Source organism: Lentinus tigrinus, assembly GCF_003813185.1.
Source record: "Lentinus tigrinus ALCF2SS1-7 unplaced genomic scaffold L226scaffold_26, whole genome shotgun sequence".
Classification (NCBI taxonomy): Eukaryota; Fungi; Basidiomycota; class Agaricomycetes; order Polyporales; family Polyporaceae; genus Lentinus; species Lentinus tigrinus.
In genome coordinates, this window is record NW_027137935.1 from 213849 (window position 1) to 241635 (window position 27787).

General features: G+C 55.9%; 11 protein-coding genes across 11 annotated transcripts; 7 read left to right on the forward strand and 4 right to left on the reverse strand.

The window, feature by feature from the left end:
- Positions 1 to 500: 500 nt before the first annotated feature.
- On the forward strand, positions 501 to 3344 carry L226DRAFT_490916 (uncharacterized protein). The gene is made up of 5 exons (XM_067677333.1): positions 501 to 605; positions 669 to 832; positions 896 to 1997; positions 2055 to 2239; positions 2291 to 3344. Exons 2-5 carry the CDS (start codon positions 683 to 685, stop codon positions 3266 to 3268), a joined length of 2415 nt encoding a protein of 804 aa, XP_067532474.1. The 5' UTR covers positions 501 to 605; positions 669 to 682; the 3' UTR covers positions 3269 to 3344.
- A 427-nt stretch (positions 3345 to 3771) lies between these two features.
- L226DRAFT_554274 (uncharacterized protein) lies at positions 3772 to 6956 on the forward strand. Its single transcript, XM_067682986.1, has 12 exons — positions 3772 to 3926; positions 4021 to 4053; positions 4113 to 4164; positions 4225 to 4287; positions 5092 to 5221; positions 5278 to 5472; positions 5529 to 5615; positions 5665 to 5958; positions 6012 to 6072; positions 6132 to 6478; positions 6539 to 6671; positions 6740 to 6956. The coding sequence occupies exons 1-12, from the start codon at positions 3845 to 3847 to the stop codon at positions 6787 to 6789; spliced, it is 1527 nt and encodes a 508-aa protein (XP_067532475.1). The 5' UTR covers positions 3772 to 3844; the 3' UTR covers positions 6790 to 6956.
- An 854-nt stretch (positions 6957 to 7810) lies between these two features.
- L226DRAFT_467893 (uncharacterized protein) lies at positions 7811 to 10584 on the reverse strand (the record flags this gene model as incomplete). Its single annotated transcript, XM_067676097.1, has 6 exons — positions 7811 to 8323; positions 8376 to 8803; positions 8858 to 9205; positions 9258 to 9746; positions 9806 to 10300; positions 10353 to 10584. The coding sequence occupies 6 exons, from the start codon at positions 10582 to 10584 to the stop codon at positions 7811 to 7813; spliced, it is 2505 nt and encodes an 834-aa protein (XP_067532476.1).
- Positions 10585 to 11584: 1000 nt separating this feature from the next.
- On the reverse strand, positions 11585 to 14153 carry L226DRAFT_525038 (uncharacterized protein; the record flags this gene model as incomplete). Its single annotated transcript, XM_067678933.1, has 4 exons — positions 11585 to 12517; positions 12569 to 12753; positions 12815 to 13928; positions 13998 to 14153. The coding sequence occupies 4 exons, from the start codon at positions 14151 to 14153 to the stop codon at positions 11585 to 11587; spliced, it is 2388 nt and encodes a 795-aa protein (XP_067532477.1).
- A 626-nt stretch (positions 14154 to 14779) lies between these two features.
- On the forward strand, positions 14780 to 15427 carry L226DRAFT_164989 (uncharacterized protein). Its single transcript, XM_067672579.1, has one exon. The coding sequence runs from the start codon at positions 14826 to 14828 to the stop codon at positions 15369 to 15371; it is 546 nt and encodes a 181-aa protein (XP_067532478.1). The 5' UTR covers positions 14780 to 14825; the 3' UTR covers positions 15372 to 15427.
- Positions 15428 to 15561: 134 nt separating this feature from the next.
- On the forward strand, positions 15562 to 17168 carry L226DRAFT_573577 (uncharacterized protein; the record flags this gene model as incomplete). Its single annotated transcript, XM_067684876.1, has 3 exons — positions 15562 to 15754; positions 15810 to 16301; positions 16357 to 17168. 3 exons carry the CDS (start codon positions 15562 to 15564, stop codon positions 17166 to 17168), a joined length of 1497 nt encoding a protein of 498 aa, XP_067532479.1.
- A 1289-nt stretch (positions 17169 to 18457) lies between these two features.
- L226DRAFT_165033 (uncharacterized protein) lies at positions 18458 to 19469 on the forward strand. Its single transcript, XM_067672581.1, has one exon. The coding sequence runs from the start codon at positions 18624 to 18626 to the stop codon at positions 19245 to 19247; it is 624 nt and encodes a 207-aa protein (XP_067532480.1). The 5' UTR covers positions 18458 to 18623; the 3' UTR covers positions 19248 to 19469.
- L226DRAFT_164916 (glyoxylate dehydrogenase) lies at positions 19390 to 21957 on the reverse strand. The gene is made up of 13 exons (XM_067672578.1): positions 21632 to 21957; positions 21526 to 21577; positions 21404 to 21466; positions 21181 to 21346; positions 21062 to 21126; positions 20909 to 21002; positions 20768 to 20854; positions 20637 to 20713; positions 20355 to 20565; positions 20230 to 20290; positions 19827 to 20167; positions 19635 to 19767; positions 19390 to 19575 (listed from the first exon to the last, which is right to left on the reverse strand). Exons 1-13 carry the CDS (start codon positions 21741 to 21743, stop codon positions 19532 to 19534), a joined length of 1506 nt encoding a protein of 501 aa, XP_067532481.1. The 5' UTR covers positions 21744 to 21957; the 3' UTR covers positions 19390 to 19531.
- A 967-nt stretch (positions 21958 to 22924) lies between these two features.
- L226DRAFT_164998 (uncharacterized protein) lies at positions 22925 to 24237 on the forward strand. The gene is made up of 3 exons (XM_067672580.1): positions 22925 to 23247; positions 23310 to 23504; positions 23579 to 24237. Exons 1-3 carry the CDS (start codon positions 23110 to 23112, stop codon positions 24140 to 24142), a joined length of 897 nt encoding a protein of 298 aa, XP_067532482.1. The 5' UTR covers positions 22925 to 23109; the 3' UTR covers positions 24143 to 24237.
- On the forward strand, positions 24114 to 25463 carry L226DRAFT_547144 (oxaloacetate acetylhydrolase; the record flags this gene model as incomplete). The annotated part of the gene is made up of 5 exons (XM_067682475.1): positions 24114 to 24383; positions 24443 to 24516; positions 24571 to 25151; positions 25213 to 25341; positions 25402 to 25463. 5 exons carry the CDS (start codon positions 24114 to 24116, stop codon positions 25461 to 25463), a joined length of 1116 nt encoding a protein of 371 aa, XP_067532483.1.
- Positions 25464 to 25820: 357 nt separating this feature from the next.
- Positions 25821 to 27674, reverse strand: L226DRAFT_615200 (uncharacterized protein; the record flags this gene model as incomplete). The annotated part of the gene is made up of 12 exons (XM_067686743.1): positions 27616 to 27674; positions 27503 to 27546; positions 27401 to 27435; positions 27180 to 27340; positions 26998 to 27121; positions 26838 to 26941; positions 26699 to 26784; positions 26438 to 26643; positions 26363 to 26378; positions 26257 to 26305; positions 26140 to 26192; positions 25821 to 26067 (listed from the first exon to the last, which is right to left on the reverse strand). Exons 1-12 carry the CDS (start codon positions 27655 to 27657, stop codon positions 25821 to 25823), a joined length of 1167 nt encoding a protein of 388 aa, XP_067532484.1. The 5' UTR covers positions 27658 to 27674.
- Positions 27675 to 27787: the final 113 nt, after the last annotated feature.

A 27787-nucleotide genomic window follows, 5' to 3' on the forward strand; every position in this document is an offset into this window, starting at 1 on the left:
AGCTGGGCGAGGATTCGCATCCGAAGGAAGAAGACAAGTCGACGTCTGCGCTGGAATCGATGACCCTTCCCACTATACCCACCGCCTCTCTGATCACCGCACGCACTCGGTCGGCGAGGACTAGGTCGCTGGGTATGCCGCCGCCGACAGCGAGCGGTTCCAGTGGCAAGCGATTCAACCGTGACCACGATGGAGACGACGACGAATACGCCCCGCCGTCTGCGAAGCGCACCCGGGGGCAGAACAGTGGGGCGGGTTCGAGGAGGGGGAAGGGGAGGAGCCGTCCTTGAATCGGGAATCACTGTTTGTACTATATTGCTCGAAGTTACATTCTGTCTATCTTTCTACCCATCATACGTATCACAATACACGATGCTCTCTATGTTATACATCGAGATTGAGTTCTCGTCGGTGGCTTCCCCCGATGGCGGTACCTTGGGGTGCCCAAAGACGGCGAGGAACGTGAGCACACGAGCGTTTATTTACTCGTGCTTTGTCCCAACCACCACCATTGTCATCTCCACTTGCGTCAGCCTCGTCCATTGGGCCCGGATTGGTGCGACAATCGGTGGTTGCTTATTGATGTCTCAACTGAGCGTCAATCGGTAAATCTGCCTCCTCCTCCTACCACCACTGTGCTGACTATCAACTATCCCGAACCAACGAAGGAAAGCGACTCAGCATGGCGGGCAAGATCTCCATCGTGGACGTCGATCTATTCTTCGATAGATATATTCCATCTCCGCCCAAGAAGGAGCCAACGGAGATACTTTCGACTCTGCAATGGACTGGTCCCCCCACGCTCGAAGATGCTCTCAACTCTAAAGCCATGGTGCGTGTCAATGCTCGGGTGTCGTCGGTGGTTGCTGGCCGTTGCTTACACGACGAACAATAGATCAACACCTTCAACACCTGGATCACAAGCGAGGATGCCGAAGCAGCCCCGTGTCCCGGAGTCGACTCCTACAAGGTGGTTGTGACCACTGGCAGGGACGACTCGGCCGACGAAACCAAACAGCGGGCCGATCTCGCTCTGTACCCCACGCACGCGGCTCCGGACCAAACAGAACAGCCCAACTGGTCTGCGGTCGAGGTCTTCATCGATTGCAAGCCTGAGCCGACCCAGGACGATCCATTTGACGACAAAGCTGACAATTTCCTGCCTTCGTCCGAGAGGCGCAGAAGAAACTTCTGCCAGATCATGTTGTACGCTTCTACCATTTTCCAATCACAACACCGCAAGCATCAGTTCTCCGTCGTTCTGCTTGGGGATATGGCCCGAATCATCCACTGGGACCGCTCGGGCGTCGTCGCTACAGAGAAGTTCAACTACCGTGAAGAGCCCAGCAAGCTCAGTCGTTTCTTCTGGCGCCTTTGCCATATGTCGGCGGCTCAGCGCGGCCATGACACCACTGTGAAAGAGATACACACGGACACCGTCGAGTACGAGTTGATGATGCTTCGCGCGGAGAAATCCATAGTCGACGAGGCTACCGGAATCGAGCTCGGGCAACACGCGCGTCTTCTCTTCGCCGAGTCACTCAAGAACACGAAGATGTGCTACAAGATCAAAGTGCCCGACGGCGGGGGCGAGCGGTCCTTCCTTGTCGGCGCTCCTCACTTCCTCTCAACTGAGCTGGCTGGGCGCGGCACTCGCGGATACGTTGCGATCGACTGTTCAGACCCAAAGGGCCCGTTCGTCTACATCAAGGACGCGTGGAGGGTTGACCGTGATGGTCTAGAGCCTGAAGGGAACGTCTTGCAGTACTTGAACAAAGAGGGCGTCCAGGGGGTTCCTACCCTCGTTTGTCACGGCGACATCGAGGGCCAGGTGACTAACTCGCAAGAGGTGTGGAAGACGGTCCATCCAGACAGGGAGGAATGTCCATTGAAGGTGCACCGTCACTACCGCATCGTCGTGAAGGAGGTCGGCCTATCCATGAGTTGTTTCCGGAACGCGGAGGAATTGGTCTTCCTCATTGCTACCTGCATCGAAGGTACGCTTCCCTGTGTTTTTCTTGGTTCCGTCACTCACTGTACACTTTTCCTATTAGCCCACGGTCGAGCCTACGAGAAAGGTGTACTCCACCGCGATGTCAGCGCAGGTAATGTCCTCATCTGCATCAAGGAGGAAATCGTCGATGGTCGACTGGTTCAGAAGCGCACTGGTATGCTCACCGACTGGGAGTTGTCGAAACGCACAAATGTGCCTGGAACCGCGCACCAGCCGGGTCGCATCGTACGTGGTTCTACCAATCAAGAGTTTTGAGACTAAGCTAGGATTTCGCAGGGAACTTGGGAGTTCATGTCCGCCTACATCCTCAACAACCCGGACATGGCGATTGAGCTCCCAGACGAACTGGAGGCTTTCGTCCACGTCCTCCTCTACTACGCCATCCGTTTCCTCCGTCATAACTGCAAGGATGTTGGGGAATTTATCCGCAGCTACTTCCGTGGCTACGTGAAGGACGGAGGCGACTACTTCTGTGGGCTAGCTAAGAGGGAAGCTATGGGGATAGGCAGGATCAATCTCGCCGGTGACAAAAAGCTCGTCTTCTACTATTCTGACGTAGCTGCGGACGATGCATCTGCGCCCACCGACCATCCCTCGTCATCAGCCGTCGAAGACAAAGACGCGCTCAAACAGCATCCCCTCACCCAACTTCTCGATGCTCTGCTCCAGTGTTTCAAGGCTCGTTATGCTCTCCTCAAACTTCCCGCCGGTGGCCCTCCGATCGCAGCTCAGCAACTGCACTCTCCAACGGACGCGATAGAAGCTATGTTCGCTAAGGGTTACAACAAAAATGGGTCCATCCGTGCCACCGTGGAAGAGGTGGGGAAGTCCTCTTCTGCAGAGCCGAACTCCGAGTCCTACAAGAAATATGCGGCTAAGCTGAATAGTCATGAGACGTTCTACGACTTGGTCGGTTCATTCGTCCTCAGATATATTTGGCCCAACAACGACAAGGTTCAAGACCAGCTGGGCGAGGATATGCATCCGAAGGAAGAAGACAAGTCGACGTCTGCGCTGGAATCGATGACCCCTCCCACTATACCCACCGCCTCTCAGATCGCCGCACGCACTCGGTCGGGGAGGACTATGTCGCTGGGTGTACCGCCGCCGACAGCGAGCGGTTCCAGTGGCAAGCGATTCAACCGGGATCACGATGGAGAAGACGACGAATACGCCCCGCCGTCTGCGAAGCGCAGCCGTCTGCAGAACAGTGGGGTGGGTTCGAGGAGGGACAAAGGGAGCAGCCGAGCTTGAATCGGGAATCACTATTTATATATTGCTCGAAGTTATGTTCTGTCTGTCTTTCTACCCATTATACCCATCACAGTGCTTCATGCTTGACATCGACATCCCCAGTGGAAATGGTCGGATGGTGGACTGTTAGCTCCTCTCTTCCGACCAACACATGTCTGCAATTTCACTCTCACTTGGCACGTTTCGTGTCTTGCGTGATCTGCGTGTCGCTTATAAGCGACGTGCTATGTAGTGTTCACGCTGAGTGAGTTGTTCACGAGGAACCAGTGCCTGTCGTGTTACGTGTATTGTAAACTACAGTGGATGGTTATTCTGTTGACCCGTGTTCATTTCGATAACGGAGTGCTTTCGATTGGACAATCAAAAGTCCACTAAGAACATAAGCAAGCGGACTCCCTTTCCGTTCGGCTCGGAGGTCCGTTTCCTCCGCCGGCAAACCCGGGCCGATCCCCACAGTGCTTCCGTATGTCGTAAGTACTCCCTCCTGCCTCTTGTTCAGACTTGCCCGTCATCCTGCTCTTGTCTTGACCACCACCACCACCTCTTGAGGACTCTCCCGCTCTTCTTGTATCGCTTATGGCTGGCTCTGGTAAGCTCATCTCCGGGAAGGAGGTCGCTCAGCACAACTCTCGCGAAAGTTGTTGGATTATCGTCCATGGTGAGTGATCTTTCGCAGGTCTTCACAGTGAAACTTTGGAGGTCGGAGGGAGGGGGCAAGTTCTGTGGAAACAGATGCTTACTGTGGAGTGCAGGGAAAGTGTATGACGTGACAGATTTCCTGGACGGTGAGCAGACATTTGGCATCGCTGAATACATAACGCATCCAAACTTATGTTGCGGTTAGACCACCCCGGTGGCAGCAGAATCATCCTCAAGTACGCTGGCAAGGATGCTACGTGAGATACTCCGCAATGCGAATGGATCTTTCAACATAGCTGACTGCCGTCGTCTGCCAGGGCGGAGTACGACCCCATTCATCCTCCCGATGCTATCAAGACGCACCTACCTCCAGAAAAGCAGTTAGTACTTCCTTTCTCCATCTCACCGAATGATTACACCCCTTTCGTTTGTTCGTCCTCGTGTTGTTGGGTTTATGTCATCCGTGGACGCTTCTGCACCCAGACGGTGGCTTACCCAGCACGCATCAGTGCCGCCTGTTCGTCTAGGACACTGCATAGATGCCAGTTGAGCTACTCTCTTGTGCAAGAATCATCGCACTCTCCGTCGCGTCCTTCTCTTATCTCGCCCACGACGAACACCCTCGTTTCACTATGGCGTGAGGGAAAGTTACGAGCATGAAGCTCCCCGTACTTTCTCGCTTTGTGTATCTGGGACAGACCTTACGAGGACTGTCGCAGATGCAGGTTTGTCTTCGGCTCGTCCCGTTCTCTTACTAGCCATGACATCGGCGACCCTGTCGTGCAGTGCGTCAGAAGGGTAGTAGTGGTCGTGGAAGTACTGCTCGGCTTTACGCTCTCTATTACTTGCTTGTCCCGCTCTCTAGTACCTGCGCCGTGTTGCTCAAAGAAGGTGGATCATTACCCGCCTCACTTGACCTGGCAGCGGAGTACTGCTTCTCTTATGAGAGCAGTGATTGCCAAGTGGCAACACCTCCATGATCGTGGGGTTGTACACGGCTGGAGCGCTCTGATGAGGAGTGATTCGTTGTTTGCGTACGTCGAACGCGTTCACAGCTTACGCACGCGTCGGGTTGGTCGGCGGACTTTTGCTTCCACCATGCTAACACCCTGATTCGTCGAAGCGAACGCATCTCGTGTCTCACAGTAATATTGCCTGGACTCTTGACTGAAACTGCATTATAGCCTAGGCGATGTCGACCCTGGAACCGTTCTGAAGGTCGAGGTCGAGGTGACGGACCAGGAGAAGGAGCGCTTGGAACGCATAGCCAACCGCCCGCCGCTGTCGGAGATTCTGAACCTCCACGACTTCGAGGTATGTCCCCCAACCGGCTATCCGCCCTCATGCTTGCTGACCGGAGGTGCTTCAAGGCTATCGCGCGAGTCGTCATGCCGGAGAAGGCGTGGGCGTACTACAGCTCGGCCGCAGACGACGAGATCACGAACCGGGAGAACCATGCCGCATACCACAGGTTATGGTGGCGACCGCGCATCCTGCGTGACGTCACGAACGTGGAGTGGTCGACGACTATCCTCGGCCACCCGTCCAAGATGCCTTTGTACATCGTATGTCGCATGTCATTTGAATTCCTCACAATGCATGGGCGCTGACCATCTGCCAGACTGCTACTGCGCTAGGCAAGCTCGGACACCCTGATGGCGAGCTTAACCTCACGAAGGCCGCTGCTAAGCACGGTGTCATCCAGATGGTGAGCACATATCGCGCCTCGTCGTTGGCGCGTGCTGAAGACACAGTAGATCCCGACCCTCGCCTCTTGCGCCTTCGACGAGCTCGTCGACGCTGCGCAGCCGGGCCAGGTCCAGTTCTTGCAGCTATACGTCAACAAGGACCGGTCGATCACCAAGAAGTTCGTGCAGCACGCGGAGAAGCGTGGCATCAAGGCACTGTTTATCACCGTCGATGCGCCGCAACTTGGTCGCCGCGAGAAGGATATGCGGCAGAAGTTCGAGGCGGAGGACCCCGCTGAGGTGACTGGGAACAACCAAGAAGACAAGGTCGACCGATCGCAGGGTGCTGCGCGTGCTATAAGCGTAAGTGCGAACCGCTCAGTAACTTCTTATCTGGCTCATTCACAAGGTTGCAGTCGTTCATCGACCCCGGGCTGGACTGGAAGGATATCCCTTGGTTCCAGAGCATTACGAAGAGTAAGCAGAAGCCAGCCATCACCCACTTCCATTACCAATCACCTCACCCTCCCCCATAGTGCCGCTCATCCTCAAGGGCGTCCAGTGCTGGGAAGACACGCTGCAAGCGTACGACATGGGCCTCGCCGGCGTCGTGCTCTCGAACCACGGCGGGCGGCAGCTCGACTTCTCGCGCTCGGGCATCGAGATCCTCGTCGAGGTCGTGCGCGAGCTCGGCGCGCGCCGCGGGCTCAAGTTCCCCAACGACAAGTTCCAGCTGTTCGTCGACGGCGGCGTGCGCCGCGCCAACGACGTCCTCAAGGCGATTGCGCTTGGAGCGACGGCGGTCGGCGTCGGGCGCCCGTTCTTGTACGCGTTCTCGTCGTATGGACCCGAGGGCGTTGACCATGCGCTCCAGATTCTCCACGTACGTATCGTGGTATCACTGATATCACGTTTATGAGAGAGTGCTGATGGGGGCCCCCAGGATGAGTTCGAGATGAACATGCGTCTGCTCGGCGCTCGCACGCTCAAGGAGGTCGTCCCCGAGATGGTCGACGCGTCTTCGCTGCAGTCCCACATTGTCGCTGTCCCCGGCGACCGGCTGTACGACTCGAACTGTGCGTGGCTTTTTCACATTGTGATATTCGGGCTAGACGGGACTGACGCGATCGCGATCGCGATGCAGACGAAAGCATGCAGCACGCCCGTCTGCGTGAGGTCAAGTCGAAGATGTAGATCTGTCCTCCATGTCCGACGGGACGATCGGTATACACCCGTGCATCTTTGGTTGTTGTACTTTACATACAACTTGACTCGTCTGGATATCATCACATGTAGAAGCACAGTTTACAGCTTGATACAGATACAGTCTACCCGGAAATCCTCCCATTGCTGCACCGCAGACAAGCTCCTGCCCACCCTCCGGATACCCGGTCCTCTTCCTCTCGTGGCTGTGATGAGTATACCGGGGTACCCCGCCTTCGCGAGCCACTGGGCTCGCCGGTCGCTGCCCAGCCGTGGCCACAGCCTGCGCTCGCGGTTAGACGGCAGACAGTCGCCGACGCGCGCACGGACCCAAATGAACATGAGGAACGGCCGCGGCCATCGCGGTGGTGCATGCACATGTCATCCACGACGACGGCAGACCTGAGAGTGGGCAGAGTGGTGTCGTACGCGACTCTAAGCCTAGAGTCAGATGAGAAACTTCGCCATAAGGGAGTGAAGGAGGGATATGGGATATACCTGAACTTCCTCCCGTCCCGGTTGACAACCTGTAGCAATTACAAACGTGAGAACTCGTAGAGCATTGCAACCATCCTATAGATACTCACGTTCGAAGTGTCCGAGTCCGCGGGAGCGCCTTGTTGGGTATAGTTCGCCGAGAAGATTAAAGCTCCACGGCGGTATAAAGCAGTAATCCTAGTCATATCGTAACCAAGCAGGGCGGCACAGGAATTCCGAGGCAGAGTTGCAAGATGGTGTCGGACGGAAGGGATGGGCCATACTTGAATGGATCAACGCAAGACCTAGAGGTAGTGAGCCACGGACCACGGCGTACCAGGCAAACAGCGTGTCAATTAGGTAGGTAAGCATATGCGCATGATATGGTAGTAGGGTAGGCTAAGGGTAGGCAGTCCGCATGCTACAATCGTCTGGTTCAGATGATTCAATACTTGCTATACTCGACAATCCAACGTAATGTAGACCCACGGAACACAGATCCCAGGAGAGGAAGACAAAGACGTAACATCAAGGCTCAATGTTCCGCGACAGACGGCAGTCCCACCACCACCAACGGGGAATGGGCAGCCTCCACGGAAGCCTCGTACGACGGCGGCGACTCCCCCTCCTCGGTCTCTTGCCCCGCGATGAGGCGCTCAAACAACTCCGGCGTCGTAAGTTCGTGGAACGACTGTCTACGCGACAACGGCGGGCTGATAACCGTCGCAGTTGGGCTGACGGGCTGCTCCGCACTAGGCAGAGAATCGACCGACTGGTCAGACGTCAGGTTCAGGTTTCCTGGGGACCGTCCGTGTCCGGAAAGGGAGCTTGTAGTCGAAGACGCCTGTGCCGCAAGCGCGGATGTCGACACAGATCGTCGTTGTGCGACAGCTGCGGCAAAGTCGAGGGCCATGGGAGGGCGTGTGTAGATGTCCCCATCGGAGACAATACTCAACGCCGCATGCGCAGAGTGGGAGATGGACGAAGAGGACCCGTTGGGCAACTGTGTGTACGGAGGAAGGGCGGTATGTTCGGGGTTGCAGAGGTGCTACAAGCAAGATATGAGGATTGGCGATATCTGAAGCGTTGAAAAGACTGACCGAGAGGATATGCACAGGCGTCTGCACGACGATATCGAAAAGCTTCCGCTTTCCCGTCTGTGGGTCGATAGCGCTATCGTCCCCTCGCTCGACGCGGAAGATGACCTTGAGCATGTGCGAGACAGCGATATTGCTCCGCTTGTTCTTGTTCGTCGTATGGAGTGTGCCCTCTGTTTTGGGCAAGTGAAGATCCTTGCGAATCGTCCAGGGACCCGGCCCCATGAAGTTGGACGCGACGTCAGAGATGTCGTCGTCTGGGTTCAGAATCTCGTAAAGGGGTGATTGCTTGAAAGCTTCTGGATCATCCGTGCTCAAAGGGAGGAGGGGAGGGCCATCTTTCTTCGGATACTTGAGCGCAAGAAGGGAGATCCTGTTGACGGGGTCTGTCCGTGCAACGCGTCTGAACCCAGTGCAGTAATCGACCCGCTCTGGTAACATAGTGATCAGAAGCGACGATGCGAGTTCTGGATACAAAAGCATACCTTCAATCAATACGGATATACGGTGGATCTTCATTTTCGTCCATGGCATGAAAGTGATGGTGACAGGCATCGTGCCTCCAATGGCAAAGCTTCGTCCGGAAATTACGATGAGATACTGCATCTGCGTGTCCCATTGACGTTCTACAACAATACTCTCCGATTCTTCAGTGTCGTCTTCGCCTGGAGTCGTGACCACTGTGATGTCTTGCGACGCTGTCAACTTCTGTGTGAACGCGCCAGGACGGTGAACGACGGCCTTGAGCTTCCACGTAACCGAGCCATAGTCGACGTGCAAGGTTGGCGGGGAATTCGCAGGAACAGTGAACGAGACCGGATATGTGTACACGCCTGGAGGACCTTCTATTGGTACGATAGAACAACAGACAAGCGAGTACCGCACCTTTCCGGAACTCCTTCCACCCGTCTCCATGCTCTCGGCCATCCTCCACTTCGAGGCCAACTGCCTCGGCGACACGTCCGAGGGCCGAGCGTTCCTTCAACGGGGTAACCTCTCCGGGGTCCAAGGATGTTCGGTCTCTGGTACGCCCACGGGGAGGCGTCACATCGCCAGCTTGCTCAACCATGGGAGAACGTGACCGCACTCGATCCTTCATCGCTTCGAAGAAAGCGCTGGCAAAGGAGAGTCGTTTGCCTTTGCGTCCCCGCAAAGTATCATCGCCTTCGCCGTCTCTCTGTCGCGAGGGGGTGCGCCCATCACGCCCCAGCGATTGCGATGGCCCAGCCTGATGAATGTGCGACGTGCTGCTTCCGACTTGGAACTCGCGATCATCATCGAAGCTAACTCGCCGAGAGGCCGGTATTTCGCGCGGAGACCAGACTCCGGATGGTGAATGCCCCGGCCCCGGCCTGGACGGAGAGCGAGCAAGACCTGGTATTACGTGTATTGTGAGCACGAGTGCTCAGCTCAGACAAGAAAAACAAGCTCACCGTTATAATATTGGTCGGCCTCTAGTGCGCGCCGGAGATCTTCAAGGCTGCGAGCAGGAGACTCGTCGTACCTGGGCAGAGGAGATCGCTGCATGATAGATGCGGTTGGACTAACATGGACAGCGTCCTCTTGAGAATATGTGGGCGAGTACGGCGGGGACGCCACGGGGGGAGGATAGCCATTATCGTGGTGTGCAACGAATGAGCGCTGGAAATGGGTCTGGTCGACGCTCATGTAACGACGGTGTGGTCGGGAGGGTGGGGCATCGCGAGGTTGAGGGGAACGTCCTCGGCTGTGTTCTCTTGACTCATCGTGCTGCACGTAACTCGACCGCTCCGAATGATCTTCGTCCTCATGTTCGAGTGCCAATCCAGGACCCACAGATAGGTTGCGACGGAAGCCCGATCCAGGAGAGTGACCGGCGCGAAAGAACACGTACGACTGTGAATAGATGTCGTGTTCTTCTGTAATTTCTATGCGGCGCGCACCAACGCCTGGGCCACGATTGAGATAACGGAATGCGGGGTAAGATTGATAAGGGCGTACCTTCGGGCCATGCTGTTACTGTTCTCCCTACGAGCTCGACCTCGATGCTGGTGATGCGCGTGGGCTTGGCCAGGGTCAAGACGAGCAACCCGCGGACCATGCCAGGGGAAGCGTCGGCCTGCATGGTCCTCTGTCGGCCAGTGGCGTCTCCGGCGCGGAGGAAGACGACGGACTCTGCAAGACGGATGTCGAGGGCATTCTTGGTGGGGGCGTGCTTGGACGATATGGGCATGTATGGATCGTCGTCGTCGTCGTCGGGAGTGAAGAGGGGAGAGCAGACTCAGCAGAGAGTCAGACCACAAGGATGCGCACCGTCCTCGAGACCGATCGAGACTGCACGCAGCGTTCCTGACAAGTTCCTGAATTCATTTTTATGCCGGACCGGAACCCTATCCCGAGATTAGGGTTAGGACCATCGCTTATTGCGTCACTATGCTGTGCGACGCACGTTTGGACGCTGTTGGACTCACCGCCTGGACTTCGGAGCTTGTTTACTCGGCGACTGGGCTTGACAGGACAAGAATAGTTTGTCAGAAACACTCTGGGCGAATAGGACCGCAAGCACAGACACCGACGAAATACCAATCTGAATGATAGCAGGCTATGTTCGTATGGCGTGCAACCGCGGGCACTGCGGTGATCGAGACATATGGAAAGGACCTCACCGGTGAGCGATATCCAGCTCGCCTAGTGCAATTTTTTTTGGCTCCGCGCGATTGGAAGGTCAAGAGATGTGCCGGGGGCGGATGAAGAAAACAGACGAAGATCCGGGCGGATGTCCACATGGAGGGCGAGTATATGTAGCGCAATTTGAACTCAGCCGCGTCTTCGCGAGCGTTGTGGGGGAGGATCGCGAAAAGGAGCGGGGCGCGATCCTGCCGAACTTGGTCCACCCAGCGCTCACTGTCCGACGTTCCATGCGGAGTCTCCGCTCGCACGCGGAAAGACAGCTGCGGCTCGGACACACATACATGTGTTGGATTATGAGAGGCATTTCTGATTTACAGGCCAAAGTATCGGAAAAGCACAGGGAAGGGAGTTTGCGGCATACAAGTCCCGGTCTCACAACTCCCAAGGACATAAGTAGATGGTGTGGGAGGAGGTAAGTACAACGTGTTCAAAGACAAAGCACATGTAACAAGCGACATATGATTACGAACGAACGACCCCAACTCAAGCACCATTCTGCCATTTTTCCTCCTCAAACCGGCACGGGACTTCAAGTTGTTGGTCTACGGCCGGTTGCGCTTCAGAGGCGGGGCGTCTTCGCCTTCGTCTTCATCGTCATCCCGGTTGGATCGCTTGGCGGTGCCGGTGCCACTTGCCACTGTTGGCGGCGGCACACCCAGCAAGCTAGTCCTCGACGACTTACTCGTGCATGCAGCGTCCTGAGAGGTGGCCGGGATAGTGGGAAGGGTCATCGATTCCAGCGCAAACGTCGACGTGTCGTCTTTCTCCGGATGCCAATCCTCGCGCTGCTGGTCTCGAACCTTGTCGTCGCTTGGCCAAATCAAATGCCCCCTGAAGAACGAACGGACTAAACGAGAGAACTTCTTATGACTCTCCAGCTCGGCCGCAGCTTCTGCGTACTTCTCCGCCTCTTCCATGGTGGCAGGTATAAATTTACGTTTATGTTGATCTTCATCTTCATCCTGAGCGGCCCAAGCATCTATCGCATCCCTTGGCGCGCGGGGTTTCTGAGCTGGGATCGGAGGGCCACCGACAGCTGTCTCCGAGCTCAAGCTGAGGAGTGCATAACGAGCCTTGAAAAGGCGGAGTAGAGCATCGAGAAGTTGGTTAAGGGGATGCTGTTTGAGCGCGTTTTTGTCTTTGACGGCTGATGACGAGGGATGGTCGGTGGGCGCAGATGCATCGTCCGCAGCTACGTCAGAATAGTAGAAGACGAGCTTTTTGTCACCGGCGTGAGCGATCCTGCCCAACGCCATGGCTTTGCTCTTAGCGAGCCCACAGAAGTAGTCGCCTCCGTCCTTCACGTAGCCACGGAAGTAGCTGCGGACAAATTCCCCAACATCCTTGCAGTTATGAGGGAGGAAGCGGATGGCGTAGTGGAGGAGGACGTGGACAAAAGCCTCCAGTTCGTCTGGGATCTGCGGCGCCATGTCCCGGTTGTTGAGGATGTAGGCGGACATGAACTCCCAAGTTCCCTGAAGAATCATAGATTAGCCTCAGCAATTCCAAGCGGCAGAAAGACGTACGGTGCGATCGGGCTGCCGTGCGGTGTCAGGCGAGTTCCTGCGTTTCGACAACTCCCAGTCGGTGAGCATACCGGTGCGCGTCTGAACGAGTCGACCATCAACGATTTCCTCCTTGATGCAGATGAGGACATTACCCGCGCTGACATCGCGGTGGATGACTCCTTTCTCGTAGGCTCGACCGTGGGCTGACTAGCGCATCAAATAATCAGTGACGGGAGCAGCACCAACACAGTGAATGAAACGTACCTTCAATGCAGAGACGAATGAGGTACACTAATTCTCTTGCATTCCGGAAGCGACTCATGGACAGTCCGACCTCCTTGACGACGATGCGGTAGTGACGGTGTGTCTTCAATGGACAGTCCTGCCTATCCGGATGGACCATATTCCACACCTCTTGTGAGTCAGTCACCTGGCCCTCGATGTCGCCGTGACAAACGAGGGTAGGAACCCCCTGGACGCCCTCGTTGTTCAAGTACTGCAAGACGTTCCCTTCAGGCTCTAGACCATCGCGGTCAACCCTCCACGCGTCCTTGAGGTAGACGAACGGGCCCTGTGGATCTGAACAGTCGATGGCGACGTATCCGCGGGTGCCGCGCCCGGCCAGCTCGGGCGAGAGGAAGTGGGGAGCACCGACGAGGAAGGAGCGCTCGTGCTGGCCGTCGTGCATATTGATCTTGTAGCACATCTTCGCTGTCCGGAGCGACTCGGCGAAGAGAAGGCGTGCGTGTCGACCGAGCTCGATTCCGGTAGCCTTGTGGACTATGGGAGTCTGCGCGCGAGGAAGCATCACCTTCTTGTACTCGGGACTGTCCGTGTGTACCTCTTCCACAGTCTTGTCATGGCCGCGCTGAGCCGCCGACATATGGCAAAGGCGCCAGAAGAACCGGCCGAGCTTGCTGGGCTCTTCACGGTAGTTGAACTTCTCTGTAGCGACGACGCCCGAGCGGTCCCAGCGAACGATGCGCGCCATCTCTCCAAACAGAACGACGGAGAACTGATGCTTGCGGTGTTGCGATTGGAATACGGCGGAAGCGCACGACATGATCTCGCCGAGGTTTACCCTGCGCCTCTCAGACAAAGGCAGGAACCGGTCGTCTTCCTCGTCGAAGGGGTCGTCCTCGGTGGACTCGGGCTTGCATTCGATGAAGACTTCGACCGCAGACCACTTGGGTTGTTCGGTCTCGTCCGGAGCCGCATACGCAGGGTACAGAGCGAGATCGGCCCGCTGCTTTGAATTATCGGCCGGGTCGGCTCTGAGAGCGGTCACGACGACTTTGTAGCCAGCTCCGGGCCACCTGGGTGCCTCGTTGTTCTCGTTGTGAGCCCCGTCTTGAATCCAGGAGTTGAAGGTGTTCACCTATTGCCATCATTCAAGTCGTAAGCAACCACCAGCAACCACCCTCGACGCCCAAACATGATCACGCACCATCGCGATAGCGTTGAGAGGATCCTCGGGACGGAGGGGGCCAGTCCAACTCAGGGTCGAGAGCTTCTCCGTGGGCTCCATGTCGTCCGAGTCGGGCGGTGGAATATACCTATTGACGAAGAAGTCGAGCTCCACAACAGAAATCTTGCCCTCCATACTGTGTCGCCGTCCAATTTAACTAGTGGTTGATTCAACAGCGGGGTAGTGAATAGATTTCAATAGAAAGCTCAATGCAATCCGACCGAGGTCGTTGGCTGTCGGTTCAAGTTCGGGGATAGTTGAGCAAGGACAGTGGTGGTAGTGAGCCTTACAGGTTGAGGCTAAGCTCGAGGTATCAAACACACAACCACCGTGTATTGTCACACGAATCCGGGTACAATGACGAAGCTCAGAATGCGAACAATGCAGGGGTGATGGTCATGGTCAGGACGAAACTCAACTGTCGCTTAAGCGCCCGTGTGGGGCGTCGCTTATCGCTTATGGTGTCTGCTCCCCGGTGACAACAAGCCACATAAATGGGACATAAACTCAGGCTCGGAATCGCCAGTCTGGGAGGCCTTGCGTCGTCGGTGACCAATGGTGTTCAGGTGAAATCTGCATCGAAGAGTAGGACATCTCACGTATCACTCGAAGAATTTCGAGCACCGATTGATGCCCGATTCAATGTACGCCCAACTGTTGAATCCCCGATTGAAGTTGTTTCAACAATATTTGGTCGGAGATGACATGGTGTCGCTGCTTGAAGGTCTTTCATACTGTCCCAAGGACATGCCCCTCGATACCGAACCTCGACCCCCCGCTCCTCAACTCTACTTGCATCGCACAACGATGCAAGACGTATTGGCTTGGAGTCTTCACCAACACACCCTTGGGTTCGCCGATCATGAGCACGCCTTTCGACCTGCGCGTTCCAACTCAATAACCTTCACAGCAAAACTTGCCAGGTGTACGCTCAAGTCACCATATAGTACACGTACATGTTATGTACAACCACGCACGAAGGGTATCGGCAGGTTTACCCCTGTGACAGCCTCTAGGTGCTTTCTCGAAGGCGCTCCTGCCGCTCAAACCTGTACTCGACATGCGGTCCAGATCACTTCTCGCGCGAAGCTTGCAGTGGTACAGGCTAGGATGCGGTACATCAGGGTATATACATCAGGGGCAGCATCGGTAGTCAAGCTGGCGCCGCCACTTCGCAGGACAGCCACGTCGCGTCGAGGTCGCGAGTATCCCTTTGACCCTCACTGCATCCTCCCCACTGGCAAGTCGCTGCGCGGACGATCCAAGGTGGCCATAATCGGAGACTACTTCAGCGAAGGGGTACAATCCCTCCTGGCGACGTCCAGACCCCTCCAGGCTCAGCTAATGCTTTGAATGATAGAGAAATCATCGCCATGGTGGTTTTGTGGGTGGTCCTGAGAAGTAGTGCCACGATGAGGCTTCTGCATCAGCGGTATGCTGTATGAAGTGATAATCATTCACTTCTTATAGCCTTGGTTGAGGTGCCGTCTGTCCAGCGTCGCTGACACTCCTCGTTCCTCCGCCCGTCTGTCTCCGGAGTAGCATGTCTTTTACGAGCCTCACTCTTGTCATCGACGACAACGATGTGCACTTCAACATCTCGCGCGACGACGTGATGTCGCCCGGGCCTTCCTCCCAGTCCGAGGCCTCCCTTGATCTGGCTCGAAAATCCGCTTGGGGGAATTCTTTAACAGTCATCACGGCTCCGAGCGTAGGTTTCTGGCAAAATGTCACAGGTGTGTCTCCATCGTTAGCATTCACAGTCATGTAATCTGACAATAGATACTGCAGGATACAGCCGGGTCGCCGTATATGGCTCTCTACTGCCGCCAACGGCTCTGAATCAGACGGCATGGGCGATTTACACCATTGGAGGCAACTCCACTGCGGGCAACCTTACCTCCGCGGCCAACGTTATCACCGACTATCCCCTGTTCACCTCGGGAGAACTTGATCCTGGCCAACAGTACAACCTCACAGTGGAGGTCTCGGCGTCAGCAGATGCACCGTATCTGTTGGACTACGTCTTGGCGTACCAGTTCGCGGACGCTACTCCCATCCTCAGCTCCTCTAGCTCCTTTAAAAGCTCAAGCGCGAGTCCCACAGCAGCGACCTCTTCTGCTACTGGTACAGGGTCGTCAGGGTCGTCAATCTCCCGGCTCGACCGCAAATTCATATACATCGTAGTAGGGCTGGGTGCCGGGGTCGTACTCCTCTTCATCCTCATGTGCCTACTTCTCAGACGCATCTGCTGCGGCGGGAGTCGCAAACCCAAGTCTATCGGTATGTCGCATTCTTGCATCTACCTACATTGCCCTTACATAGTCAACATATTCAGAAGCACCCGCTGCACCGGAACCCCCGTTCCCACCCCGCCCGCAGCCTACCACTGTATCTTCGACCGCCAAGTTGTCCCAAAGGAGCGCATCCGTGACTATGGGAACGGTCACACCCGCGTCCGCTTCTGTGCCCACACTGGTATCCCCGTCGTCGCCCCCTGTGCCAGTACCAGTGTCTCCTGCGGCGCTTGCGACCTCCCTTCCTATCGCCGCGGTGTCTCGAACTCTATCTGCTCCAACGTCGATGCCACCTCATGTAAGGCGAGAGGTGGAACGGGCCGCGAGTCAATCATCCCCTCGCACAGGTTCGCTTTCGCAGGCTCAGGTGTCGTCCGGGATGGTACCCCCCACGATGGTGCCAAATGTCGAACCTTTCGCGGCTCCTGCGGTGGAAACGACGCGCCCGTTGGAGTTGTACAATCCCTACGACAGCCTTCTCACCGTTGCAGAGGTGCCTGTCACCGCCTCGTCGACCATGCGCTCCAATGCCGTGCCATCCGCGCCCTCCGAGTCGGCGTCTTCCGCCTCCACGACCTCGCGCGCGCAGGGCGCGCCCACTGCTCCCACAGTAGCCACTTCTGCTGCGATACCAGCAACCGCGGCGATCGCCGAGCCTGCGATGCCATCGCAGGGGCCTTCCACGGTGTCTCTCGTGTTAGGCCCGAACGGCTATCCGAAGGAGAAGCAGGAGGTCAGGATGGAACCTCCCGAGCAGAAGCGGCTCTATTCTGTTAATGCCGACATCCAAGGTTCCTCTTCTCAACCCCCAGTGGAGGGACCGTCGGACGCCCCACCTGCATATGGGGTCTGAGTCTTCGGCTGAACCCTCCCCTCCCGTCGTTTGGTCTGTGCTGTGTCCTCGGGTACTCCCTGCCATCTCTCAGGTTCGGTTTGTCTTCATATGTCTCATGCAACGGTGCGGACTGAGATGGTTGGAATGTCATGACTTGTACTATTATGCCTTGTCTGGCAGTGTATCATCTCCCGACACGAACTTGATATGTTTTTTCTGCTTCGTGTCCTTGTATCTGTACCAATGTTGGGGGATGGGCCAGTCCGAAATCACAGGCCGAACTCTATCTGGGCGCCGTGCGCCCGACTTGTTTGATCAACGCCACGGACAGCTTGCGGTCCCTACCTACGGTGGTCCATGCGTACTATCTGATGTCCATATACTTCATTGCACTACCTGTGTCGCATTGACTATATCATTCAGGCATAATGGTCGCTTCAAGCGACATAAACCTCAAATACCATCATCTGTACTGTTGTGGTGAGTCGAGGACTTGTTGTTCACCCATTACCGGAGCTGACCACGATCAGGGAAGCTCGCAACCAGCACTCTGTGGGTCCCGCGCGCAGAGTATGGGAAGCATCATCGCATGCAACAGATCGCGCACCGCCGACGATGCACCAGGCTTTCAGTCCCTTCAACGAACAATCGTGGACGTTGCGTGCCGATGACTGCCCCTTTCCCTTCTCTGCTTCTCCTCATCTCGTTCATGGTCATTATTCTGCTCATCCAGGTCGAGGAACCATGACGACCGGTGCTCTGTCAGCTGACAATCTGCACTCCTTGACGGTCGTGGTCGACGACGTCCACATGCACTACAACGTCTCCTGGGACGCTGCTCAGTCGCCTCCTCCCGCTCCCAACGTCAACGACTTCATTTCTCAGGCCGGCGGAAAGGCATGGAACAGTACACTGACGGTGATCACGGCACCGAGTGTGAGCTTCTGGTACAACTTCACCGGTGAGTACCCAGCTCTGCTTTACGATCATTACAAGGTCTCATAATTCCTCGCAAGGGTACAACCGTGTCGCTGTCTATGGCTCTATCAACACCTGGTCAGGCGTACCATACACCGCCTGGGCGAACTACTCGATCGGAGGAGAGTACACTGCAGGGAACCTCACCGGTGCGCCCAAGATAGTCACAGACTACCCCCTCTTCGTGTCGAGCGACCTGCAGCCGGGAAAGCTGTACAACCTCACCGTTGAAGTCTCCGCCTCTCCCGAGGCTCCATTCGTCCTCGACTACGTGATGGGGTACCAACAGCCTGCACCGACTCCCATTAAAGGCACTTCCAGCAGCAGTTCGTCCCCGGGATTCCCGGTGGGCGTACTGGTCGGGGGTCTGGTGGGGAGTATAGCGCTCCTGATTGTGTTCGTGGCGGTTCTCGTGTACTGCCTGCTGCGACGGCAGAGGCGGAAGCTGGACTGGACTGGTACGTGCCGTTATACTTGCCCCAGGCGATAGCGACCATGCTCACCGCGGGCGTCCTTGAAGTGAAACCCCTCGATGGCGAGCTCTCGCCTACTGCGATATCACCACGAACACACTTCTCCATGAGGAACGGCTCGATCTCCACTTCAACCGGGCAGTCCGCATCTACTCCTATCCATTCCCGCTTCGCGTCCATCTCTGCGCTCACATCTTCTGCGGGCGATCCACGTTCGAGGCCGGAGATGTCGTCACATACTAGGTCGTCTTCTCAACTTCCCCTCCTTTCGAACCTTCACTCTTCCGAACCTCTGTCGGCAACCGGTTCGGCAGGCAGGGTCAGCGTGGATGTCTCCCATATCGAGGAACCTCTTTACAACCCTTACGAGCACCACCTCTCAGCACAACCTGCGGCTCTTTCGACGTCGTCGCCATTGGCATCCAGGGCGGTCTCTGAGATATCAGCCCCTGCTTCGTCTAGAGTAGGAACGTCGCTCGAATTGGGGCCTAATGGGTATCCTGTTGAGAAGCGGCGGGAGTTCCGGATGGAGCCTGGAAAGGACCCGCTCTTCGCTGCAAACCCTGATACCATCGGAAGCTCATCTAGTCCTGGATCACACCTGGAAGGGAGACCTTCCGATAGCCCACCTGCGTACGGTACATGAGATCCTCAGTGCGAATGGGTGCTGCCTCAGAGTTAGGGTATTGCTTCGGACGATGGATATGACCAGGACCATGAGGTCTAGGCGGACTGTGTTCATTCACTATGTATCTTATGTATTCACTGCTATTCCAAGCGTAACTGGTATATTTTGGGATAATACACACATGCGATGCTGAAAGGACACATACGATGGACCCGGACTGTACAATAGCCGAACGAGATGAGGATGCACGACTGTAGCCAAGAGAGAAAACGATGAAACGAAGATGGGACAGAGACTCCGGATTACAGCTTCGCGTCCCGGAACTTCGCAAGAGCCAGAGGCTGGTCTGTGGACGAATCGCAGTCAGTGCATGAATCTCCATATTCGCAAAGAATGGAGACTGACAGGTGTTGTTGAACAGGTTGTCTTGCGGCGTCATGACGAAGTGCGACGTCAGTGAACTGGCATCCACCATCTCGGGCACGATCTCGTCGATAGTACGCGCGCCAAGCAGTCGCATGTTCATCTCGAACTCGTCCTATCGGCAATAATTCAGCTCAGCATCATGCATAACACACTGGACACGCCCAGACTCACCCGGAAGATCTGGATGGCCTTCTCGACACCCTCCTGGCCATATGCGCAGAACGCGTACAAGAACGGCCGACCGACACCAACGGCTTTCGCACCGAGCGCAATCGCCTTGAGGACGTCGCTTGCGCGGCGCACGCCTCCGTCGACATAGATCTCGAACTTAGGATCCGGGAAATAGCCGCGCTGCCTGAGCGCCGTGACGACCTCGACGAGGACCTCGATTCCGGAGCGCGCGGTGTCAAGTTGCCGACCGCCATGGTTGGAGAGCACGATGCCCTGTACGCCGGCCTCGTACGCCAGCACGGCGTCTTCGGCAGAACCAATACCCTTAAGGATGATAGGCACTGTCAAGATGATGTCCGCGGTCAGTCAAACGTTTTCCGGTGCTTGAACCCGAAAGACGTACTCTTCGTGATACTTCTAAACCAGGGGATATCCTTCCATGACAGACTGGGGTCGATGAACGACTACGCGGAGCGGTTCAGCACCCTCAGGATCGCGCCCGGGAAACGGCAACTCATCGATACTCACGCTGATGGCGCGTGCGACGCCCTGGTCCTTCTTGACATCTTGGCCCTTTTGCACCTCTGCGCCGGCGTTGTCGTCGACGGCCTTCATCCGCATATCCTTCTCCCGGCGGCCGAGTTGGGGAGCGTCCACGGTGATGAAGAGCCCCTTCACCCCGCGCTTCTCGGCATGCTGCACGTACTTGCGCGTAATCTCCCGATCGCGGTTCACGTACCTAAGTAGGAGCAACACGTGGTGCGGTTAGCGGATACGTTCGGATGTATGTGGGGAACCATCGAGGCGCACAGTTGGAGGAAAAAGGTTTGACCTGGCGCCGCCGCGTCAATGATATCGTCAAACGAGCACGATGCTAGCGTCGCAATCTAGGTCCGGGAGTGAGTTGCAGATCACGCCACTCAGCTAGACATTAAGCGTACCATCTGTATAACGCCGTGGTTCGCGGCAGCCCGTGTCAGGCACAACTCGCCGTCTGGGTGGCCGAGTTTCCCGAGAGCAGTTGCCGACTACCCGAACGAGATGAACATCCTTCCAGATGTCACGGCAAAACGGCGACTTACGATATAGACAGGAAGGGTTGACTTCTGGCCGAGGATCGTAGTCGACCAGTCGACCGAGGAGACGTCGCGGAGGATGCGTGGGCGCCACCAGATACTGGAAAATCGCAAGCCTTCAGCCACAAGAAGTATGGGCACTTCTTTGTTTAGACGTACCGCTGGTAAGCCATGCGGTTCTCTCGGATGGTAATTTCATCGTCCGACGCAGACGAGTAATACGCCTAAACAGAGCACTCTCAGATTGAATAGCCCTCTGCACAAGGGATGAGACGTACCCAGGCTTTCTCTGGGAGCACCATCTTGGCGACGTTCTCGAAGTCGTGCAGGTTGATGACGCTATCGAGTGGTGGGCGTGCGTCCAACAGAGCTAGCCTACGCTTCTCTTCCTCGGTGACCTCCTTAATAACCTTTGCTACGGTGCTAGCATCAATGGCACCCAAACTGTACAGCTATGGTTAGCTATGCAGAATGAGACGGCAGGAGATGAGGATCACGTACTGCTTCTCCGGTGGAAGGTTAGTAGTGATCGCATCCGGAGGGTGGATGGGCTCATATGCTTCACTGTCGGGCGCGAAGTGATCAGTCGGGAGAGGGGGGCGATGTGGGAATGAAGTACTCACGTCGCATCCTTTCCAGCATACTTCAAGATAATCTTGCTACCGCCAGGGTGTTCTTCACCACCATCAGCAGAGTTAAGATGATCGATGTCCATGCGGCGAGACATACCATCCAGGAAGTCGGTGACATCGTAAACCTTCCCATGCACGATAATCCAACAGCTATCGCGGCTAGCGTGCTCCGCAACTTCAGGCCCGGTGAGGACGCGTATGTCGGACATGGTCGATGATGATGAAGAGCGCGAGGAGAAATGAACGACTGGTCGGTGGCATTTTACCTCCGCCAGCGGGTCTTTTCAGGCAACTGAGGCGGGAAAGCGGAGTCCGCGCGTGTTGCGCAACATTTCTTCTGCGGAGACCCGAGACGTGACAAGAGTTGCGCCTAGGGCACGAAATTGCCCAGTCATGTCAAGTGGCAGCCCGTCGGTATTGAAATTGTGGAGTTTTGCGTGGATGCGTAGGGCCGAAGGCAGGACGAGATCAGGCGGCGTTCCTGCTGTCCAGCGGCGTTTAGGCGGATGCCCGCACAATCGCGAGGTCCCCTCGCTTCCTTGCTTCCATAGAGGGAAAAGCCAAGCCTTGACTCATTATGCCACTAAATATGAGCGTGGGTCTACTTGTACTTCGATATTGGTCGGAGAATGAGTGCGCACCAGAGTCAACCGTAGTGACAGCACATACATGAAAGAGGGTTTCGGGTAGGACTGGCAGGTCCTGAGTCAGCAAGTTACAGGCCATGAGGGAATGGCACAGATTTACAAGTACCAGATGAGAGATTTGCTCGCTAGAAGTCGAATTGAGGATTCAAGTTGTGGTAGCGAGTCGACTCGAGTGGTTCGTGCCACGTGCCAACCGTTGGGTCCGCTATATGCTGTGCCAGCGGTTGATATGTTTACCCGATCCGGCAATGTCCTCGTGGCGCGCTTGTCCTTTGAACTTCAGCTTCAACCTGGCTTCATTCTGTGAAGACGATTACCGCCAAGCATCTGCGCTTAATGTGGTATATCAAAACTACTTCTCGACGATCTTCAATTCGACATGCACCGAATATCTTGAGCAGGGGATAATCCGCCATCCGAGTCGGACCATACGAAGAGTCCAGCCCCTTGAACGACACTTCCTGTCGTCTCATGATGTGGGTTCGTCCTTGCAACGTCCGTTTCTAGCGGCACCTGACAGCAACTTGCGACTCTTATAGAATGAAGCCGGCCAATAGACTGCAGGAGGTCGCGCCTGGCGTATTGGATTCTTGACATATTCCACGCCACGAGGCCGTTCCCATGCCCGTGAAGGAGCGGCGCGATGTCGTGCCCGCAGACGAAGCATGCCATCCAAGCACCTGTATGTCAGGCTGTTCACCTCTGACATGCACGGTGCTTTTAGTACCCGACTCTCGATACACGGTGTCGCTCGCGATGTCAAGCATCTGTCATCGTCTATTGCAATGTGGAGCGGGGCACTCACGTTACGTGGACAGATTCCATTGCTTCTAGCGTCGTCTCATCAGAGCCTGTGTGGCATGGCTAGAATCCCGCCATCCCAACACTCTGGTGGGTTGACTGACCCCTGAAGCGCAGTTTCCATCGGATGCCGGCGCGAACAGCAGTGGAAGACCGGCGTGTCAAGCAAGACGTTTGTGGCGGGAATACGAAGCTGCGGATCGTCCAACGGATAGACTACAGATTGCGGAGAGCAGTGTCTAGCACCATCCGGTGTTTGTACGCAGTAAGCCGATGGTGCACTTTCTCGTGGAGATGGGCCCGACTCTGACTGACCAGGGAATGCAGCTCTCACCAAGCGCTGAACACCGTTATCTTATCTTATCTGCAACGTATGCGCCTGCTTCTCATCTTCACATCCTCGTCCGATCGTGTCTCTTTCGGCTGCAAAGTCTACAGGACTCTGTTCCCGCATTATCCCCGCGTTTTGGAATATGGTCTGAGGAATGCGAGGAATCTGCCAACTGGCTCCAACGCAGCGATGTGAGTGCGCGCAGCAGCGGAATTCCCGTACCAAACAACACTGACGCCGAGCTACGAAACCCGTCTTCATTCAGGTATTCTCCTTCTCTCCTACTCGGGCCATTGCTTGCTTGGCACTTTCCAAGCAATTTGGCTCAAGCATGCCAAGCTCTTCTCTTCCGTCGAGCCTCCTTCTCATTGCGGCGCAGCGCCTTGACCGGAGAAAAAAGCGGACGTACGCTGCGCTCGCGCGCGAATGGAACTCTATCGCCGCATTGTTTCCCTCTCGCGCTCACGGCAGCGCTATTGGACAGTACGCCGACCTTGTTCCAGCCCGGAGGTGCAACTCGCCTGAATGCAGCTGGGAAGTCCACCCAAGAACGGGGCGCACATCACGCCATGTGGGACAATCAGGAGACCGAAGCGATGGCTCTGTCCATGAGTGTCGGGGTGCAGACCTGAGAGTGGCTGGTCTGGGTGCTTGGCTGGCTTGGTTAAAAGCTGCTTCTCCGCAAAACGTGTTCCCCCATCCCCAGCTTCTAGCTCCTAGCTCGGCTGTGCACTTCCTCCTCATCGCCCACCATAGGTTTCTCCAACTATCTATCGGATATCTATTCACTCCTCCGCAAAATGCCGGGCCTCGATCTCTTCAGCTCTAGCACTCCCTCCACCGCCTCCACCGTCGTCCAGGTACCCGTTGCAGATGTCCCTGCGCCCATCCCCGAGGTCGAGATGAAGGAGCCGGCGCCCTCGACAGAGGTTGCTGCCGTGCCTCGCAGTCTCGCACCGCCCGCACCGTATTACAACCCCCGCCTCGACCCCAAGAACTTCCTCGAAGGGCCTCTCTCATGGAACCCCGCCACTCGGCTACGGCAGATGCTCGCACGGCCAGGCATCGTGGTAAGTGTTACCGGAGTGATGCATTACGGCTCCAAGACCCTGAACTGAACCTCATCCAGGTCGCTCCCGGAATCTGCGATGGCATCAGCGCACGCTGTGCTCTGGAAGCTGGCTTCGACTGTCTCTACCAGAGGTCCGTTCCTATCTCGATTCTCGTTATTCGAGATGCTGACATGACTGCCTGTAGCGGCGCCGCTACGACCGCCTCCCGTCTCGGACAGCCCGACCTCGCGATCGCGACCCTGAACGACTTCGTGCAGTCGGCACAGATGGTCTGCTCGCTGAACCCCACTGTACCCGTGATCGCCGACGCCGATACGGGCTTCGGCGGGCCCGCCATGGTTGCCCGCACGGTGACGCAGTACGCACGGTCCGGCGTCGCCGCGTGCCACATCGAAGACCAGGTGCAAACGAAACGCTGCGGGCACCTCCTCGGGAAGCAGGTCGTCTCCCGAGAGGAATTCGTGACGCGCATCCGCGCCGCTGTTATTGCGCGCGACGCCATCCCCGGCGGATCGGACTTCGTCATCATCGGCCGTACGGACTCGGCGCAGGTCCTGGGCATGGAGGAAGCTATCATCCGTTTGAAGCTGGCGGCGGACGCGGGTGCTGATGTCTGCTTCATTGAGGGCGTGCGCACGTCGGAGCTCTTGAAGTCGACGGTGGCAGCACTTGCGCCGAAGCCGGTGCTCGTCAATGTCATTTCGGGTGGTCTTACGCCGTCTTTCACGACGAAGGAGGCTGAGGAGTACGGTGCGAAGATTATCAGTACGTTCTCATGGTGCCCCCCTCTCTCCCGGAGTAGCATGCTTACCAACCTTTGTCGCAGTCTTCTCGCTGGTCAGCTGCGTTGCAGCCGTCCACGGTATTCGGGCTGCGATGGCGTCGCTCAAGAAGACCGGCACGGATTTCACCAGCGCGAAGGGCATGGACCCGAAGGCGTTCTTCGAAGTTATGGGTGAGTAACCTTGCCGCATACTTGTAGCAGAGGAATATTTTTGCTGACAGCTTCACCCAGGTCTCAATGACGTCGTCAAGCTCGACGCCCAAGCAGGTGGCAAGGCGTTCGAGGTTGTGTAATTAATGTGGCTGTGTCCGTCGGTCTCACCTGGTGTCCCTTCCCTCCCTGCTCCCCGCATAAACTCCCCCCGCATTTACGCGTCGGGGTTAGAGCTTCTTCCAATCAACGGTCATGTATCTATGTGTCTCCGCTCCCGGGCTTCCATGTTGTTGTTGCATTTATCACGCATTGTTGTCTTGCAAACCCACATTCTTGTACTACTCTAGACTAAGGCACCGCAATGCAATACATTGGATTGTTTCTACACTACAGGATCATACAATTGATAGAATTAAATGTACAAGTAAGCGAACGTGGACTTTCGGCATTGCACTTCAACAATCGATCTTGTGTTGACCCTACGCACTGCCTGCGTATCAAGCGGCACCTCGGGCAACCACCGCGAGTACGTGCATCTCCTTATCTGCTTCGCTGACAGTATAATCGTCGCACGCGAGGCTGTCCCAGTCGTCCTGGTATGAAGTGTCGCCGGGGCGAGGGAGAGGAGCGCTCAGCGAGCCGAGTACCTTCGTGAACTTGATGGTACTTAGTTGCGGATCAGTCCGGTGAGATTCGACTTCTTGCAGGTCCAGAATGAACCGCGATATGAGGACCGCGGTGATACTACAGAACGGGCAGAAGGAAGATCGCCTACTCAGATCAGCATGTAAGAATAACTGTAGAGGTAATACGCACGGTTCGGTGAAGATCGTGACATAGCTTATGGACGTGAGGGAGTTGAAGCTGATCTGAGAGGATGACGCATCTATGAGTCGCTCATGGGACATACACGTCAGCATTGTCATGACCTACCGAAAGCATGGTGAACAACAGGTGGAGGATGTTCAGCGTGACGAGTATGCTGGGGGAATACGAAGGTGAGACCAGATTTTGAAAAATAGGGTAGGAAAAAAATTACGCGAAGTACATGGCTCCTGTTCGATCCCTCCATCGTCAGCTGCAGGAACCGCGTTGATATAGACTGTTGGCGTACCATCTAATAGGAGGGTCCCAGAAAAGGTATGCTTGCCCTGCTTCCCGATCACTCGCGCCATACGGGTCGTGCGGTATGTTGCGCGTAAGGTTACGCCCAGGACAATGAGGTCGGCAGCGATGAAGCAGACACGAGAGATTATTGTTACTGGGAGCAGGTCAGTAGCTGCCACCAACGAGTCCGACAAGTCAGCAGGATACGAACGTCTGGCTCGTCCGTTAGTATGTCCCGATAATGCTCAAGGGCAGGCTACGCGCTCACTCTTTGTATAATTGTACAGATACATTGATTTGCGCAAAGCATCCAGACATAGGGATCGTAGCGGAGCTCAACCAACGATAGCGGGCCTGCGGGGGCATGAACACTAGAGTGCGCAAGACTAGCAATCAATGTCACTCACGAAGTTGATGGCTATAGGCACGGAAGATAGCAAGAAGACGAATATTCCTAGGAGAAGTCCGACGCCGTGTCGACACAGTGCATATGTCCGTAACGCGGAAAATGCTGCAGGGAAATCGTATGAGAGCCGCTTCACGGAGAACGTCACGGATTGAGCTGACCTGCCCAAGGAAAATACTGCAGCAGGGCGATAGTTATCGTGGCGTTGTTGAGGTTGGCACAGCTGAATTGCGATGATATTTCGGTCACAACGCAACGCATGAGTGTTGGCAAGATGACGCACCTCTATACAGATATCAGAAAATATAGAGAAATACGGTATCATATGAGTAGGACGACCCACCTGGTCAGACATCGAAGCAATGGCTGCATTCTGTATCACCTCGGACAGCAAGGACGAATATCTGTTGCTCAGAAACAGAACCGATGCCCCAGTGGCTCTTCTCTTCCAGAAGAGATCGACTTCCCGCGGAAGGAGCACGAAGTATTCGCATACTATCAACGCTGTGCAGAGGTCAAGATTGAGTGAACCGGAGTCGATCCTAGGTGGGATGTCAAACTCACTCAATGCTGCCAACCCACAGCGATTGCTTGTCAACCTGTCGACAATGCCCGCTCGAACATGAGTGTCGGGATGACCAAGGCAACGTCGGAAAATCGACGTACGCGTTCTCGAAGAGGTCCGACATATGGTAGAGTTCGGTACTGAGCTTTGGGAGGTGTGAGACAGAAGCTCGCAGAGCCTTATCCAGCTCGTCGCATCATATAAGGAACTGAACTTTTGTGCACCTTTCGGTGGCCAAGGCCTCCAGCCCTTCCATATTCGAACCTTCTGCAGCTTGAGCACATGCGCAGCGTGGAAGCATCAGTATCATGATATCGAAGCTGGGAAGCCAGGTACGTACCCACTGAGGATTTTCCGTGGGTGCATCTTCCTTTGCATGAGGCTGT